The sequence below is a fragment of the Cherax quadricarinatus genome, chromosome 50 (genome assembly GCF_038502225.1).
Source record: "Cherax quadricarinatus isolate ZL_2023a chromosome 50, ASM3850222v1, whole genome shotgun sequence".
Lineage (NCBI taxonomy): Eukaryota > Metazoa > Arthropoda > Malacostraca > Decapoda > Parastacidae > Cherax > Cherax quadricarinatus.
In genome coordinates, this window is record NC_091341.1 from 28369992 (window position 1) to 28384623 (window position 14632).

At 43.3% G+C, this 14632-nt stretch overlaps 1 protein-coding gene across 1 annotated transcript in view; it reads right to left on the minus strand.

Annotated features, from left to right (window-relative positions):
• LOC128695245 (alpha-mannosidase 2C1-like) overlaps window positions 1-14632 on the minus strand; it is a 157103-nt gene that overhangs the window by 107015 nt on the left and 35456 nt on the right. Inside the window, exons 3-4 of the mRNA XM_070095363.1 lie at window positions 10831-11072; window positions 3990-4131 (exon numbers count right to left, since the gene is read on the minus strand). Of these exons, the coding sequence (XP_069951464.1) occupies window positions 3990-4131; window positions 10831-11072 (384 nt within the window). The remainder of the gene's footprint in view (window positions 1-3989; window positions 4132-10830; window positions 11073-14632) is intronic.

A 14632-nucleotide genomic window follows, 5' to 3' on the forward strand; every position in this document is an offset into this window, starting at 1 on the left:
TCAGTTTCCTTTCTAACACTGTGGTTTGGGAGTCCTGTGGGGGTGGGAGACCTGGTAGCTTACTGTGGGATTCTATAGTTGGGGGTTGGGTGGAAGCTGTGGGTATGGATTGTATTGTGTGTTGGGATGGTATGATAGGTTGTGGGGTTCTGAGGATAGTTGTGTGTGTGCTTGCCCTTTCTGCTCTGTTCTGCTCTGACTGACCTCTACTGGTTCCATCCTTGTCTCCTTTCCTAGCTCCTTTCGCTTTTTTGTCCTCTCCCTCAGCTGCTTTCTCTCTGTTTGTGTTCTGTCTCTGTCTAGGAACACCTTTTACTCTTCCGAACTTTTCAACCGTGGTTTCTCTTGGAGGATCCTGTTCCGCACTGTTTCTGTCCTGAGAATCAGCTTGATCGGTCGGTTTCTCCCCTTCAAGTACCCCCCTATTCTCTGAAAATTTACAATCTCATCCATGTCTTCTCCCCCTATTTCTGTGATGATTTTCTCAATCTCCTTTCTTTCTTCCTGCCGTCTTTCAGTGTGTGTCCTTTCCTCTCTCTCCCGAAGCCCATGGATAATCACTGATTTTGCCCTTTCCTCCTCCCATTGCCTCTTCCTCTGTGACTCTGGTTCCTGTCTGTATGTGGTCATTTTCTCCCTTGATTTTTCCAGTGGCTCTTGGTAGCATGGTTGTGCCTCAGCATTCGACCTATCTCCCTCTCCATCTGCACCCATCTGCTCTTCCCTTCCACTCACTGGCCTTTCTTTACAGGCTGATATGACCTTAGCATAATTCATATCTCCTTCCTTCCTGTTCAGCCTCTCATCATCGTATGGTGTGTCTTCTCTGGTCACTACCCCTGAGACTTGCTTCAGCCTGTTTACCTCAAATTCTAGGACCTTTACCCTGGCTACTGCAGTTTCGACTTGTGACTCCCAATTCTTCGTCTCCTTCTCCAACCTCTTTTCCCATTTCACAGAGAGCTCTTTCTCCATTTTTTCAGAAAGCTCTCCTAATTTTCTCAACCATTCTTGCTCTATCCTTTTCCACTGTTCCTCCATCCATTCCTCCCTACCAGTACCATTGTCATCTGATCCCTGATTCCTGCGAGTCCCAACCATTTTTTTTTATGAAAGAGAGAAAGAGAAAAAGAAAAAGGGGGAGAGAGTGAGAGATAGGGAGAGAGAGAAGGGGAGCCTAGAAGGAGGGGAAAAGAAGGGAAAAAGGGGGAGAAAGTGAGAGAGAGAAAAGGTAAGAGAGAGGGGGGAGTGAAAAGGGAAGAGAGAGAGAGAAGAGGAAAAGAGAGAGTAAGAGAGGAAGAGAGAGAGGGAGAGAGAGAGAAAGAGTGAAAGGAAGAGAGAGGAAGAGAGAGAGGATGAGAGAGAGGATGAGAGAGAGGATGAGAGAGAGGATGAGAGGATGAGAGAAAGGGGGAGAGAGAAAGAGAGAATGAGAGAAAGGGGGAGAGAGAAAGAGAGAGAGAGAGAGAGAGAGAGAGAGAGAGAGAGAGAGAGAGAGAGAGAGAGAGAGAGAGAGGAAGAGAGAGGAGAGGAGAGGGAGAGAGATGGGGGGGGGAAAGGAAGGGTTATAGGGTCACTTCACAGGAAGGTGTAAAATCCTGTATATGTGTGTGTGTGTCTATATATGTGTGTGTGTGTGTGTGTGTGTGTGTGTGTGTGTGTGTGTGTGTGTGTGTGTGTGTGTGTGTGTGCTACAGCTATTCAAGTGCCTAACAACAGTACTATTCTCACCAAGTGTGTGTGCATATGTTTATGTAAACAGTCCTTATTTCCCACGTATGTACTACATATGTATTGTATATGTACCCGATCTCTTGGTTCCCACTGTACTCTTATGAGTTTAAAATTACGTTCAAAAATTAATACACTAGGCTTCGCCTATATGCCGCTACCTCTAAATTCTATTAAATGCCAGTAAATGCTGCTTATTCTAATTCTGATAGCTCGAGGAGAGTGACCCCCAATTCCAGCTAGAGACAGGTACTATTGACCCCATGCAACTCAAACTAGGTGAATATTACTTGCGGCTGGCAGTGGAGTAACGTTGCTGGTCTGTCCTGTGTCCCAGAAGTTGAAGGTGTTTGATGCTTCTCGGTAATTTTTCCACTAACTTCCTGTATGCACTATATTCTCTAGCTCTTCTAATTTTTTCACTCACTCACTGTATTTACTGACACATCTATACATAGCTCGTATCTCCCTGGTCTTGAGTCGCACTTATTCTTCAAAATAACCCACTGCGTTATTATGGCAACACTATTTAGGCCTGACACAACCGTTCACCCTTCCAACAGCCCTCACTAAACACTCAGGCAATATTTCCTTTTTTTTTTCTTTTCTGTGATCACTTATATTTCCTTTTTTCGGGGCTTAAGTGATTATATGCACTTTCATGCGTGCACACGCCTATATCCCACACTCTATTCCTTATGGCACAGTCAGAAATTATCACCAAAACACGAGCTCAAACCGCGTGACTCCTCCACGTGTGTGTGTGTGTGTGTGTGTGTGTGTGTACTCACCTATTTGTACTCACCTATTTGTGGTTGCAGGGGTCGAGTCCTAGCTCCTGGCCCTGCCTCTTCACCGGTTGCTACTAGGCCCTCTCTCTCCCCGCTCCATGAGCTTTATCAAACCTCGTCTTAAAACTGTGTATGGTTCCTGCCTCCACTACGTCATTTTCTAGGCTATTCCACTGCCTTACAACTCTATGACTGAAGAAATACTTCCTACTATCTCTCTGACTCATTTGTGTCTTCAACTTCCAATTGTGGCCTCTTGTTTCTGTGTCCCCTCCCTGGAACATCCTGTCTTTGTCCACCTTGTTTATTCCACGCAGTATTTTATATGTCGTTATCATGTCTCCCCTGACCCTCCTGTCCTCCAGTGTGGTCAGGCCGATTTCCCTTAATCTTTCCTTAGCTCTGGAACTAACCTTGTCGCAAACCTTTGTACTTTCTCTAGTTTCTTGACGTGCTTTATCAAGTGCGGGTTCCAAACAGGTGCTGCATACTCCAGTATGGGCCTGACATACACGGTGTACAGTGTCTTGAATGATTCCTTACTAAGGTATCGGAATGCTGTTCTCAGGTTTGCCAGGCGCCCATATGCTGCAGCAGTTATCTGATTGATGTGTGCTTCCGGAGACATGCTCGGTGTTATACTCACCCCAAGATCTTTCTCCTTGAGTGAGGTTTGCAGTCTTTGGCCACCTAGCCTATGGGATGTGTGTGTGTGTGTGTGTGTGTGTGTGTGTGTGTGTGTGTGTGTGTGTGTGTGTGTGTGTGTGTGTGTGTGTGTGTGTGTGTGTGTGTGTGTGTGTGTGTGTGTGCGCGCGCGCGTGCGTGTTATAATTCATGTCTGCATAAATAACTCATTACAATTGTAGCCAGATGTAAGCATGCAAATAGTTCATTACCTTTGTAACTTGTTTAGCTATCAAAACTTTGCATCTCAGTCCCTGGTCCCATTATGTACCTCTGTAATGTTGAGTTACAGTCCCTGGTCCCATTATGTACCTCTGTAATGTTGAAGTATTGTCATTGGTCCCATTATGTACCTTTGTAATGTTGAGGCACAGTCCCTGGTCCCATTATGTACCTCTATAAGGTTGAGGTACAGTCATTTGTCCCATTATGTACCTCTGTAATGTTGAGGTACAGTGATTGGTCCCATTATGTACCTCTAATGTTGAGGTACAATCATTGGTCCCATTATGTACCTCTGTAATGTTGAGGTATAGTCATTGGTCCCATTATGTACCTCTAATGTTGAGGTACAGTCATTGGTCCCACTATGTACCTCTGTAATGTTGAGGTACAGTCCCTGAACCCATCATATACCTCTGTAATGTTGAGGTACAGTCCCTGGACCCATTATGTGCCTCCGTAATCTTATGACTACCACCCACAGGATGAATATGAGGTGCAATATAAGTATTAAACTAACATGACTGAGGTATATATGGAGGTGTGCGGAGGTTGACTTACCAATAAGATCACCAGGGGAGGCACCAAGGAGACGGTTAGCCGCCATCTCAATGTACAATGTATAGGGAGGTGACCCAGCTTCGTATGAGTTGGTAATAGTGAAGTCCGTACGTAGTGACCCTGTGTCCCCAGTGGACAGTCCCTGAAACACCATGCATTGAATTATATAATAATAACAATAATTAGTAATAACAATAATAACAATACAGTGGACCCCCGGTTCGCGATATTAATCCGTTCCGGAGAGCTCATCGTAAACCAAAATTATCAGAAAGCGAATCAATTTTCCCCATAAGAAATAATGGAAATCAAATTAATCCGTGCAAGACACCCAAAAGTATGAAAAAAAAAACTTTTACCACATGAAATATTAAGTTTAATGCAATAGAATAATTACAATAACAACAATAACAATAGAATAATAACAATAGAATAATTGACACTTACCTTTAACCCTTTATCGGGCAGAGGCAGTTTTGACTGCCTTTAAACACGTGCACCTTTACGCGTGTCATCCTACTCGTGCTGCGCATCTGGATTCCCGTTCTTTAATTCTGACCAATCACAAGCCTTCCCTGAGTCGCTTCAGCAAAGTGGTGATGGCGTTTGCCGCCTTCCCATTGGTTGAGAGAACAAAATGTAAGCACTTGTGGCTTGGCGTCGCCCAGAGTGGGTTTTTTCCATCTAGTGTCACTAATATACTTTTGGATTTTACCCTCTACAATGTCGGTAAGTACTGATTGTTGTGTTTAGTGTGTACATGAATAGTTTAGGCATATTTTGATATATATATAAAGTCTGTGTGAATCATACTGTGAGTGTAGCATGCAGTTGAAAAAAGTGCAACAAAAGAAGGGCAGTCAGAACTGCCTCTGCCCGAGTAGGGACATAGTCCACTTTCAGTAAAATAAATATTTATAAAACAAATTCTACTGCATATATGAATTCGGTAGGTGTCCAGATGTATACAGAACATTTTTATTGTCCTTCCAGATCAAAGAGAAATTGTTTTATGGGGAGCCCTCCAGCACCAGGTCAAAATATGTCTGCATTTTGGATGACATTGACTCAGAACCAGAGGTAGATGACCCTGAATTGCTTGATAGTGGTGATGGATACTTGCCACCAGACGCAGAGGTGTCGAGTGAAGATGAGGAAGTAAGGCCAGCCAAAAAGCAGAAATTAGTCAAGAAAAAGAGAGGCATTACAATTGAGGAGTACCCTGATGAGGAACATATTTATGAGGATCTTGCTCTTCAAGGTGAACCTAAGTGGTCCCAGGTTGACCTCCAAAATAACCCTTTGCCGGCATATGAACATGAAAAGCCTCTTCAAATTAGGTCTCCATATCAGTATTTTTGTGATTTCTTTACTCCAGACATGGTAGATAACATAGCATTTCAAACAAATTTGTATGCCAAGCAAAAAAACATAAATAAAAATTTTGCAACAGATTCTGAAGATATCATGAGGTTCACAGGTATTTTGTTGTTCATGGGTATTATTCAATCACCATCAGTAGAAGACTATTGGGCAGGTTCATTTAGGATCACCCAGGTTGTAGAAGTCACGGGGTCTAAGAGGTTTAGGTTACTTAGACGTACGTACTATCCATTTCAGTGACAACACACAAAAGCATAAAGAAGGCTAAAAATTGCTTCATAGACTTCCATTCTAGCAATTAGTAATATAGAATGATTGCTCTTCCTCATGAATCTCAGCAATATGGGACTTGAAAGTTTTATCCCTTTGCAATGTGTTCTTGTTGCTATTTCTTTCATTTTTATATTTTTCTAATACTTACAAAATGTTTTGATACAAGTTCCATTGATGTTTTTGATATTGTATGTTTGTATAATAAATTTTAAAAATAGTTATTGGGTGTTTTATTAACAATTGCAAGTTTGCAACATTCAAATTTATACTCCCCTTGTCGGGCAAGGGCGAGTTTAACTGCCTTTCGCAGATTAGCAATTGCTCGGAAACTAACCATCAGAATTCTATTTATATGGCATCATTCATCTTATATTGAGTTACTCTATCCACTCTAAGGGAATTAAGTGTGAAATTTCATTATATCAGACATTGCCCAATAAAGGGTTAATGAAGATCTGGTGATGATTGATGGGATGGGAGGAGGGGAGAGTGTTGAATCTATTGTTTAGAAGGGGAATCCCCCTCCATTAGGACTTGAGGTAGCAAGTCCTTTTCCCGGGTTACTTCCCTTCTTCTTTTAATGCCACTAGGACCAGCTTGAGAGTCACTGGACTTCTGTCGCACAACAAATCTGTCCATAGAGGCCTGTACCTCTCTTTCCTTCATGACTTAACTAAAGTGGTTCACAACAGTGTCATTGTACAGGTTGCCAACATGGCTTGCAGTAGCTGTCTGAAGGTGATTTTCATCTAAAAAGCTTTGCACTTCAAGCCACTTTGCACACATTTCCCTAATCTTTGAAGTAGGCAACTTCTTCACTTTATCCATCCCCTCTTCTGAAGCAGTTTCCTCAGGTCTGGCCTCTTGCTGTTGAAGATGATCTAGCAGCTCATCAGTGGCTAGTTCGTCATTGTCCTCCTCCATCAACTCTTCCACATCCTCCCCACTAACCTCCAACCCCAAGGACTTCCCCAATGCCACAATGGATTCCTCAACTGGCATAGGCTTCTCAGGGTTAGCCTCAAACCCTTCGAAATCCTTTTTGTCTACACATTCTGGCCACAGTTTTTTCCAGGCAGAGTTCAAGGTCCTCTTAGTCACTCCCTCCCAAGCCTTACCTATAAGGTTTACACAATTGAGGATATTAAAGTGATCCTTCCAAAACTCCTTTAGAGTCAATAGAGTGTCTGTGGTCACTTCAAAGCACCTTTCAAACATAGCTTTTGTGTACAGTTTCTTGAAGTTGGAAATGACCTGCTGGTCCATGGGCTGCAGGAGAAGAGTGGTATTAGGAGGCAAAAACTTGACCTTAATGAAGCTCATGTCCCCAGAAAGTCGCTCTGCCAAGTCTGTAGGATGACCAGGGGCATTGTCTAATACCAGGAGGCACTTAAGGCCTAATTTCTTTTCAATTAGGTAATTTTTCACATTGGGGGCAAATGCATGGTGTAACCAGTCATAGAAAAAGTCCCTAGTGACCCATGCCTTACTGTTTGCCCTCCACAGTACACACAAATTAGCCTTGAGGATATTCTTTTGCCTGAATGCTCTGGGAGTTTCTGAGTGATACACCAATAAAGGCTTCACTTTGCAATCACCACTAGCATTGGCACACATCAGAAGAGTAAGCCTGTCTTTCATAGGCTTATGTCCTGGGAGTGCCTTTTCCTCCTGAGTAATGTAGGTCCTGCTTGGCAATTTCTTCCAAAACAGGCCTGTTTCGTTGCAATTAAACACTTGTTCAGGTTTCAAGTCTTCACTGTCTATGTAATCCTTGAATTCTTTCACATATTTTTCAGCTGCTTTTTGGTCTGAACTAGCAGTCTCACCATGCCTAATCACACTACGTATGCCACTACAATTCTTAAATCTTTCAAACCAACCTTTGCTGGCTTTAAATTCACTCACATCACCACTAGTTGCAGGCAATTTCTTTACCAAATCGTCATGCAACTGCCTAGCCTTTTCACAAGTGATCGCTTGGGAGATGCTATCTCCTGCTATCTGTTTTTCATTTATCCACACCAATAACAGTCTCTCAACATTTTGTAACACTTGCGGTCGCTGTTTCATAATCACAGTTGCACCTTTTGCAAGAACAGCTTCTTTGATTCCCGTTTTCCTGCTCACTATAGTAGAGATGGTTGATTGGGGTTTACTATACAACCTGACCAGCTCCGACACACGCACTCCACTTTTGTACTTTGCAATTATCTCTTTCTTCATTTCAATAGTCATTAGCACCCTTGGTCTCGAAGGGTTGGCACTAGAAGCTTTCTTGGGGCCCATGGTGACTTATTTTGCAGAAACAAGCACCAAAAACAGTGATAATATGGAATGTATCGAATGTATCCTTAGATGCACGCACACTGGCTGGCTTGTAAACACTGGCACACACGGGGCAGTTCAGGCCACACGTGGACATGTGTCGTACGAATCGCATTGCATACCGGGTTTTGTAACGGGAACCGAGGCAAATTTTTTCCGATATAATGCATCGGATACCGGATTTATTGGATACCGATAGCATCGCGAACCGGGGGTCCACTGTAATAGTAATAACAATAATAGGAGAGGAGAGTTATTAAATGGAGAGTTAGAGGTATTGGGAAGATGGAGGGAATATTTTGAGGAATTGTTAAATGTTGATGAAGATAGGGAAGCTGTGATTTCGTGTATAGGGCAAGGAGGAACAACATCTTGTAGGAGTGAGGAAGAGCCAGTTGTGAGTGTGGGGGAAGTTCATGAGGCAGTAGGTAAAATGAAAGGGGGTAAGGCAGCCGGAATTGATGGGATAAAGATAGAAATGTTAAAAGCAGGTGGGGATATAGTTTTGGAGTGGTTGGTGCAATTATTTAATAAATGTATGGAAGAGGGTAAGGTACCTAGGGATTGGCAGAGAGCATGCATAGTTCCTTTGTATAAAGGCAAAGGGGATAAAAGAGAGTGCAAAAATTATAGGGGGATAAGTCTGTTGAGTATACCTGGCAAAGTGTATGGTAGAGTTATTATTGAAAGAATTAAGAGTAAGACGGAGAATAGGATAGCAGATGAACAAGGAGGCTTTAGGAAAGGTAGGGGGTGTGTGGACCAGGTGTTTACAGTGAAACATATAAGTGAACAGTATTTAGATAAGGCTAAAGAGGTCTTTGTGGCATTTATGGATTTGGAAAAGGCGTATGACAGGGTGGATAGGGGGGCAATGTGGCAGATGTTGCAGGTGTATGGTGTAGGAGGTAGGTTACTGAAAGCAGTGAAGAGTTTTTACGAGGATAGTGAGGCTCAAGTTAGAGTATGTAGGAAAGAGGGAAATTATTTCCCAGTAAAAGTAGGTCTTAGACAAGGATGTGTGATGTCACCGTGGTTGTTTAATATATTTATAGATGGAGTTGTAAGAGAAGTAAATGCGAGGGTCTTGGCAAGAGGTGTGGAGTTAAAAGATAAAGAATCACAAATAAAGTGGGAGTTATCACAGTTGCTCTTTGCTGATGACACTGTGCTCTTGGGAGATTCTGAAGAGAAGTTGCAGAGATTGGTGGATGAATTTGGTAGGGTGTGCAAAAGAAGAAAATTGAAAGTGAATACAGGAAAGAGTAAGGTTATGAGGATAACAAAAAGATTAGGTGATGAAAGATTGGATATCAGATTGGAGGGAGAGAGTATGGAGGAGGTGAATGTATTCAGATATTTGGGAGTGGACGTGTCAGCGGATGGGTCTATGAAAGATGAGGTGAATCATAGAATTGATGAGGGGAAAAGGGTGAGTGGTGCACTTAGGAGTCTGTGGAGACAAAGAACTTTGTCCTTGGAGGCAAAGAGGGGAATGTATGAGAGTATAGTTTTACCAACGCTCTTATATGGGTGTGAAGCATGGGTGATGAATGTTGCAGCGAGGAGAAGGCTGGAGGCAGTGGAGATGTCATGTCTGAGAGCAATGTGTGGTGTGAATATAATGCAGAGAATTCGTAGTTTGGAAGTTAGGAGGAGGTGCGGGATTACCAAAACTGTTGTCCAGAGGGCTGAGGAAGGGTTGTTGAGGTGGTTCGGACATGTGGAGAGAATGGAGCGAAACAGAATAACTTCAAGAGTGTATCAGTCTGTAGTGGAAGGAAGGCGGGGTAGGGGTCGGCCTAGGAAAGGTTGGAGGGAGGGGGTAAAGGAGGTTTTGTGTGCGAGGGGCTTGGACTTCGAGCAGGCATGCGTGAGCATGTTTGATAGGAGTGAATGGAGACAAATGGTTTTTAATACTTGACGTGCTGTTGGAGTGTGAGCTAAGTAACATTTATGAAGGGGTTCAGGGAAACCGGCAGGCCGGACTTGAGTCCTGGAGATGGGAAGTACAGTGCCTGCACTCTGAAGGAGGGGTGTTAATGTTGCAGTTTAAAAACTGTAGTGTAAAGCACCCTTCTGGCAAGACAGTGATGGAGTGAATGATGGTGAAAGTTTTTCTTTTTCGGGCCACCCTGCCTTGGTGGGAATCGGCCAGTGTGATAATAAAAATAATAATAATAATAATAATAATAATAATAATAATAATAATAATAATAATAATAATCAGTATAAACTTCATTTCTATCAGATGATGATACAACTGATACAGACACAGCTGACTCCTGACCTATAACTAATCCTAACTTAAGTCAAAGTAACCATAAATAATGCAAACAGTGGAATTTGCTAAAAAATTCTGTCCGAGTAAATGGAGTGCTTATTAATACTACTGTGAATTCCAACTGTTGCCTTAAATGATTGGTTGGAAAAAATACCATATCATTTTAAAAATAAACCTGACAAATTGGCACCAATAGGCTTTAATACCCACACCAGGTTTTTTCTAAGTAAGAGACACATAATGAATTTTTAGAACCCAATTAGAAGAGGCTTTCTAAACACACAAATAACTCGTACATGGGATGTTGTCATAAGTTGCATTCTACTGTGTTGGTGTTATCTGTGTATTGTTCCAGTAACTGTATCATATCTCTTTATTCTTTAGGCTTTCTAAAGTTATCACACAGAAACCAAAACCTGGAATTTCTATATACTGGCGCCTGGAGGCCACCTGGACATGCAGGTACACCAGTGTTAATAATTTTAACCCGATTGAGTATGGCTGTTTAAAGTATAAACAAAATTCAGGCAACTGCTGTGAGGTGTTGTTTCAGGGATGCCTAACAAGACTGACCTGAAGAATGCTTCCATCAGGGCTCCAGACAGCAGCTTCAGAGTTGGAGCCCCAGCGGAGCCTCACCTCACTGCCAGCCCACTCATCTGGCACCTGAAAGTTAACCTTGAACCAGTGGGTGCTCCAGGTAGGTCCAAACTGCTCCCCGAGGCTGGTGGGCTCGAAATTCTGTTGCACCACATCTTCGAAGCTCCACTCCTGCCAGGCTCCCTCACCCCCAGGAACCGCCCAGTGGGACAACTCTGCCGGAGGAATGCCAGTTCATGTGTCGAGCGCAGTAGTGCTAAGTCAAGCAGGTGTTAGAAGGCGAGTCGTGGATACAGGAGATGAGTTGTGGAAAACCAGATCAAGGATAAGGTGGTCGGAGGGAACTGCAAGGAACATTATGTGTAGCTTCCCCAGTTATGATGAAGCCTTAATATTAATATACAACCCTAATGGCTTGATTGAGACGAATCGCCCAGTTTGGCCTATTTGGCAAGAATATTCTTTGCCTAATTAGCCGAAAGAAAATTTGTTTTTGCCATAAATCAGTGGAAATCAATCTGAACATAACTAAAAAAATATGTATCATTCATTTGAAGCAATATTATATGAATTTAAACTGACCTATGTTATACATAAAGTACAATTCATAGAAATACAAAAAGGTGTATAATTTTTGGGAAATACAAAAAGTTATAGAGTTATCAGTGGTCGCAGTGTCCACAACAACAAACAAAATACTCTTCTAGTACACTTTCTACACTAGTCGTTCTACCTTGTTGTTTAGGATATTTTCTCAGTTTGTTTCATTTAGGACATGACTTACTTGATCCCATTGTATGTTTTTGTTACTGAAGTTGAATTTGGTGAAGGCATCTTCATAACTGATCTCTTAATGCTGATCAGGAGCCCTGTGCATACATGTCTGTACTCACCTAATTGTGGTGGCAGGGGTCGAGATACAGCTCCTGGCCCTGCCTCCTCACTGACTGCTACTGGGTCCTCCCTCTCCCTGCTCCATGAGCTTTATCATACCTCGTCTTAAAACTATGTATGGTTTCTGCCTCCACTACATTGCTTGCCAGACTATTCCACTTCCTAACAACTATGTGGCTGAAGAAATACTTCCTAACATCCCTTTGACTCATCTGAGTCTTCAGCTTACTTTTTTCTGTGCCCCATCTCTGGAACATCCTATCTCTGTCCACCTTGTCTATTCCACGCAGTATTTTGTATGTCGTTATCATGTCTCCCCTGACCCTCCTGTCCTCCAGTGTCGTCAGACCCATCTCCCTTAACCTTTCTTCGTAGGACATTCCCCTTAGCTCTGGAACCAGCCTTGTTGCAAACCTTTGCACTTTCTCTAATTTCTTGACATGTTTGACCAGGTGTGGGTTCCAAACTGGTGCTGCGTACTCCAGTATGGGCCTGACGTACACAGTGTATAAAGTCTTGAACGATTCCTTACTGAGGTACCGGAACGCTATTCTCAGGTTTGCCAGGCACCCATATGCTGCAGCAGTTATTTGGTTAATGCGGGCTTCCGGCGACATACTCGGCATTATACTCACCCCCAGATCTTTCTCCTTGAGTGAGGTTTGCAGTCTTTGGCCACCTAGCCTATACTCTGTCTGTGGTCTTCTTTTCCCTTCACCGATCTTCATGACTTTGCATTTGGCAGGGTTAAATTCTAGGAGCCAGTTGCTGGACCATGCATCCATCCTGTCTATGTCTCTTTGTAGACGTGTCTGGTCTGCATCCGATTTAATTTTCCTCATTCACTTCACATCATCTGCAAACAGGGACACTTCTGAGTCTATCCCTTCCGCCATGTCGTTCACATATACCAAGAATAGCACCGGTCCCAGGACTGACCCCTGTGGGACCCCGCTCATCACAGGCCCCCACTGTGATACCTCATCATGGACCATGACTCGCTATTGCCTCCCTGTTAGGTATTCTCTGATCCATTGCAATGCCCTTCCTGTTATATGTGCATGATCCTCTAGCTTCTGTACTAATCTCTTGTGAGGAACTGTGTCGAAGGCCTTCTTGCAGTCCAAGAAAATACAATCAACCCACCCCTCCCTCTCATTTCGTACTTCAGTTACCTTGTCATAAAGCTGGAGTAGGTTTGTGACACAGGACTTGCCTTCCATGAATCCGTGCTGGCTGTTTATAATCTTGTTCCACTCCAGGTGCTCCACCCCTCTCCTCCTGATAATCTTCTCCATGACTTTGCATATTATACACGCCAGTGACACTGGTCTATAGTTTAGCGCTTCATTTCTGCCTCCTTTTTTAAAGATGGGGATTACATTTGCCATCTTCCATACTGCAAGTAGTTGCCCAGTTTCAAGGGAAGTGTTGAAGAATTTGGTTAGTGTCACGCACAGTGTCTCTGCTCCCTCTCTAAGGACCCATGGAGAGATGTTGTCCGGTCTCACCGCCTTTGAGGTATCAAGGTCACTCAGGACCTTTTTTACCTCCTCCTCAGTTGCGTGTAATTCATCCAACACTTGTTGGTATATCCCTTGTTGGTGCACCCCACTGTTTTGTCTTCCCAGTATCCCTTCAGCCTCCACTGTAAATACTTCCTGAAATCTCATGTTGAGCTCACATACTTCTTGGTCATTTCTTGTGAGCTCCCCACCTTCTTTTCTCAGCCTGATTACCTGGTCCTTGACTATTGTCTTCCTCCTGATGTAGCTGTAAAGCAGTTTTTGGTCAGACTTGGCTTTCGATGCTATGTCGTTTTCGTTCTGCCGCTGGGCCTCCCTCCTTATCTGTGCATACTTGTTTCTGGCTCGTCAACTAATATCTTAATTTTTCTGAGTCCTTTGCCTTCTTTACTTTTTCCATTCTCTAGAGCACTTAGTTTTTTGCCTCCCTACACCTTCGGTTAAACCAAGGGCTTGTTCTGTTCTTCCCATTATTTCTGTTACCCTTAAGAACAAACCTTTCCTCTGCCGCCTTGCATTTTGTTGTTACTGATACCAGCCTGACATTTCGTTGCAAACAAACCATACTGAGTTTTGAGACTCTACTAACTCCTACCAGTTCCCACTGAACCTCCTGCAGGAAGGTCCTCATACATGTATAGTCCTCCCTTTTATAGTTTGGCTTTTCCCTTTCTCCTCCTGTTACTCTCTTCACTTGTAGCTCCACGATGTATTCAAAGCACAGAACCATGTGGTCATTAGCTCAAAGGGGCCTTTCATATGTGATATCCTCAATGTCTGAGCTACTCAGGGTGAACACAAGGTCCAATCTTGCTGGTTCATCCTCCCCTCTCTCTCTCTGATAGTGTCCCTAGCATGTTGGTGCATGAGGTTTTCCAGTGCCACATCCATCATCTTGGCTTTCCATGTTTCGAGACCCCCATGTGGCTCCAGGTTTTCCCAATCAGTCTTCTTGTGGTTGAAGTTGCCCATAACCAGTAACTTTGCTCTACTCGAGTGAGCCTTTCTTGCCACCTCAGCTAGTGTGTCCACCATTGCTCTGTTGCACTCATCTTATTCTTCTCGTGGCCTCCTGCAGCTCTGTGGTGGGTTATACATCACTGCAATGACTACCTTGTGTTCCCCTGACTGAACTGTGCCTACTATATAGTCCCTTTCTCCAATCTTATCCATTCCTTCCATTTCTTGATAACCCCACCGGTGTTTAATTAGCAGTGCAACCCCTCCTCCCCCTCTGCTCCTTCTATCCTTCCTCAGGATCTGATATCTGGGTGGGAAGATTGCATCTGTTATTGTCCCACTGAGTTTTGTTTCTGTGACTGCTATGATGTCTGGGGGCATCTCCTTGATTCTTT